Source organism: Benincasa hispida, chromosome 1 (genome assembly GCF_009727055.1).
Source record: "Benincasa hispida cultivar B227 chromosome 1, ASM972705v1, whole genome shotgun sequence".
In the NCBI taxonomy this organism is placed as follows: Eukaryota; Viridiplantae; Streptophyta; class Magnoliopsida; order Cucurbitales; family Cucurbitaceae; genus Benincasa; species Benincasa hispida.
In genome coordinates, this window is record NC_052349.1 from 78,104,554 (window position 1) to 78,108,689 (window position 4,136).

General features: G+C 42.4%; 1 protein-coding gene across 1 annotated transcript; it reads left to right on the forward strand.

The window, feature by feature from the left end:
• The first annotated feature begins 348 nt into the window (after positions 1-348).
• Positions 349-687, forward strand: LOC120079322. Its single transcript, XM_039033478.1, has one exon. It carries the CDS (start codon positions 349-351, stop codon positions 685-687), a length of 339 nt encoding a protein of 112 aa, XP_038889406.1.
• Positions 688-4,136: the final 3,449 nt, after the last annotated feature.

Consider the following 4,136-nt stretch of genomic DNA (forward strand, 5'->3'; position numbering starts at 1 on the left):
GACCAGTAGATTTAACCACCGATGATGACCAGTCAACCATTAATGACAGAATCACCAGTTTTGAAGTAAATACATCTACAAGGGATGAATCTACTAAAACACATCAATATTTAACCACCGATGATGACCAGTCAACCATTAATGACTATTACAATGCAACCTCCAGCTACTAAAACACAGCAAGCACAGGACCTCAATGAATAGCCAACTGCACAGGAAGTACGGCAGGATCCTCCACCTTTCCCATCCAGGCTGAAGAAGAAAGATGATAGTAAGCAAGTTTAGAAGTTCCTGGACGTTCTCCGACAACTACACATCAACATTCCCTTAATAGAAGCTCTGGAACAGATGCCGAGCTATGTGAAATTCCTTAAGGATATACTTGCTAACAAAAGGAAGATCGGGGAAAATGAAACAGTTGCACTAACATATGAGTGCAGTGCACTGTTTCAAAACAACATCCCCACCAAAATGAAAGATCCCGGTAGTTTCACATTGCCCTGCTCAATAGGGGGAAAGAAGGTCGGAAATGTGCTGTTTGATTTGGGGGTGAGTATAAACTTAATGCCCTTGTCGAACTTCAAGAAGCTAAATATCGGCAATGCAAGACCAACCATAATTACATTGCAGTTAGCCGATAGATCAATAATGCATCCCAAGGGCAAGATAGAGGATATACTTGTGTAAGTAGATAAGTTCATCTTCCCTGCTGACTTTATCGTATTAGATTATGAAGCTAACAGAGAGGTGCCTATCATCTTGGGTCGCCCATTTCTTGCAACAGGGTGGGCACTGATCGATGTATAGAAAGGAGAACTTACCATCAGGGTTGACGATCAGCAAGTGAAGTTCAACGTTCTCAATGCGTTGAAATACCGAGTGATATGGAGAATTGTCAATATGCTGAGGAATTACAGGAAGAACCTTGGCACAAGCCCCTAGAAGAGTTGAAGGAAGAAGATTATGGAATCGACGCAATATGGGAGGAGAATTGTGTCGCAATTCAAATTGAATCAGATTTTGAAACGATCAAGTTATCTGAGTGAACAACGCAACGCACTAAGCCATCCTTAGAAGAACCACCCGTGCTAGAGTTGAAGCAGTTGCCTGTGCACCTCAAATATGCTTATTTAGGAGGCAATAACACGTTACCGGTTATTATATTGCCTCGCTGAGTAAAGAGAAGAAGGATGCACTTATTCAAATCCTGAAAAATAATGCAAAAGCTTTGGGATGGACCTTGGCGGATATTCGGGGGATCAGTCCTTCGTATTGTATGCACAAGATTCATCTTGAGGAAGGGAAAACGGGATCTATTGAGCGGCGACGTTGTTTGAACCCTACATGAGGGAGGTTGTAAAGAAAGAAATAGTGAAGTGGCTAGATGCAGGCGTCATTTACCCTATATCAGACAGCAGCTGGGTGAGCCCAGTGCAGTGTGTTCCAAAGAAAGGGGGAATGATAGTCGTCACCAACGATAAGAATGAATTAATTCTCACAAGGACAACTACGGGGTGGAGAATCTGTATGGATTACCCAAATTAAATCTGGCCTCTAAAAAGGACCAGTTGCTACTCCCGTTTATTGATCAAATGTTAGACCGACTTGTTGGGAACGAATTCTTCTGTTTTCTTGACGATTACTCAGGGTACAACCAAATTGCAATTGCGTCGAAAGATCAAGATAAGACAACCTTCACGTGCCCATTTGGCACATTCGCATTCCGTCGCATGCCGTTTGGACAATGCAATGCACCAAGTACTTTCCAACGATGTATGATGGCGATATTTTCAGATTTCTTGGAGGAGTCAGTCGAGGTATTTATGGATGATTTTTCAGTTTTCTGCAATAATTATGACTCTTGTTTATCTAATCTTGAGAAAGTCTTGAAGAGATGTGTGGAAACTAATCTTGTTCTGAACTAGGAGAAATGCCACTTTATGGTTGAAGAAGGAATTGTACGAGGTCACAAAATTTCGAAGGTAGGATTGGAAGTTGATCAAGCGAAAATTGACGCAATTTCCAAGCTACTACCACCAGTAAATGTGAAAACGCCTAGAAGTTTTCTGGGACATGTGGGGTTTTATCGAAGATTTATCTGCAACTTCTATCAGATCGCAAGGCCCCTAAGTGCGCTCCTTGAGGCTCACCGTGAATATGATTTTGATGATGCGTGCATTGAAGCATTCCACACATTGAAGAATGCGCTCATCACTGCACCCATTCTGATTGTGTCAAATTGGACGCAACCGTTTGCGTTGATGTGTGACGTGAGTGGATATGCAATGGGCACAGTCTTGAGTCAGCGCAAGGACAAGGTATTGCATCCTATCTATTACGCTAGCAAAACGTTGAATGATGCGCAGGAGAATTATACAACCACGGAAAAAGAAATGCTCGTGGTGGTATTTACACTGGAGAAATTTCGACAGTACTTAATCGGAACAAACGTTGTAGTGTATACTGATCATTCTGCGATCAAATATCTTATGACAAAGAAGGATGTGAAATCGAGACTGATACGGTGGGGTTACTCCTACAAGAATTTGACCTAGAAATTAAGGATCGAAAAGGCACCGAGAACCAAGTCGCTGATCATCTGTCAAGATTAGAAAATTGTGAGGTTCCAGAGAAAGAAAAAGATATTGAAGAAAAATTCCCTGATGAGTTTCTGATGTTGGTATGCGTTCATATTCCCTGGTATGCGGACATTGTAAACTTCATCGTTTGCGGCCAAATACCAGAAGACTACACATACCAACAGAAGAAGAAGCTGAGACATGATGTCAAGTTTTATCTATGGGACGTTCCCTTCTTGTATCGACTTGGACCTAATCACATTTTGCATTGATGCTTTCCTGAGCATGAAGTCAAGCACATTCTAGAGCTTTGTCATGAGTCCCCTTATGGAGGACATTTTGGGGGGCAGTGGACTGCCGCAAAAGTCCTACAGAGTGGCTATTTCTAGCCAACACTATTCAAGGACGCCCATGCCTATGCTGTGCAGGGCGATAGATGCCAGAGAATGGGAACATGTCTAGAAGAAAATGAAAAATGCCTTTAACGTCAATCTTGGACATTGAATTATTTGATGTATGGGGAATCGACTTTCATGGGCCCATTTCCGGCATTCAGAAGGTCATCACTACATCTTTGGCTGCTGTTGATTACGTATCGAAGTGGGTAGGGCCATCCGCATGTTCTAAGAATGATGCGCCACAGTGGCGAAGTTTCTTCAAGAAGCATATCTTTGCCCGATATGGAATGCCCCGGGCTTTAATCAGCGATGAAGGCTCAACATTCATCAACTGCATAATCACCAACCGTTTGACCAAAATTTAACATCAGCCATAGAGTTGCAACTGCTTATCACCCACAAACTAATTGGCAGGTAGAAATTTCTAACAGAGAGAATAAAACAATCTTGGAGAGAGGTAGTCAGTACCTCCAAGAAGGATTGGTCACCCAAGCTCGACGAAGCGTGTGGGCATATAGAACTGCCTTTTAAAAACTCCAATCGGATGTCCCAATGCTTTGGTCTTTGGAAAAGCTTGTCATCTGCCTCTCGAGTTGGAACACAAGGCAATGTGGGCATGCCAAGAAACTGAACTTCTGCTAGCAAGTGCGGGGAAAGTCTGGAAGTGCAATTGAACCAGCTGGTCGAGTGGCGAATGAATGCCTACGAAAATGCCAAGCTCTATAAGGAGAAAACCAAGAAATGGCATGATGACCGCATTAAACCAACCGGACATTTCGTCAAAGGTCAATAGGTATTATTGTTTAACGCGCGTTTGCGATTATTTCTAGAGAAGTTAAGTTCCTACTGGTATTGGACCATTCCGCATTCAAGACCATTCTTTCCCCATGGCACAGTGGAACTAACAACTGAAGATGGGAGCAACGCATTAAAGTCAATGGTCAACGGAATTATGCCCTACCTTGGGTGATGTGGATTGACGCATGGAACCATCGACTTAGGCAAGCAGATTTAACGCTTGCGGGGCATGCTATTGTCGGTAACTAATGAAAAACTTCTTTCAATCAGCATCCTTATATCTATGTTTTAATTGCTTCTTACAACTTTCATACTACTTCTTAAATTGCGTCATTTACTTGTTTATCAGAAATCTCTCTCT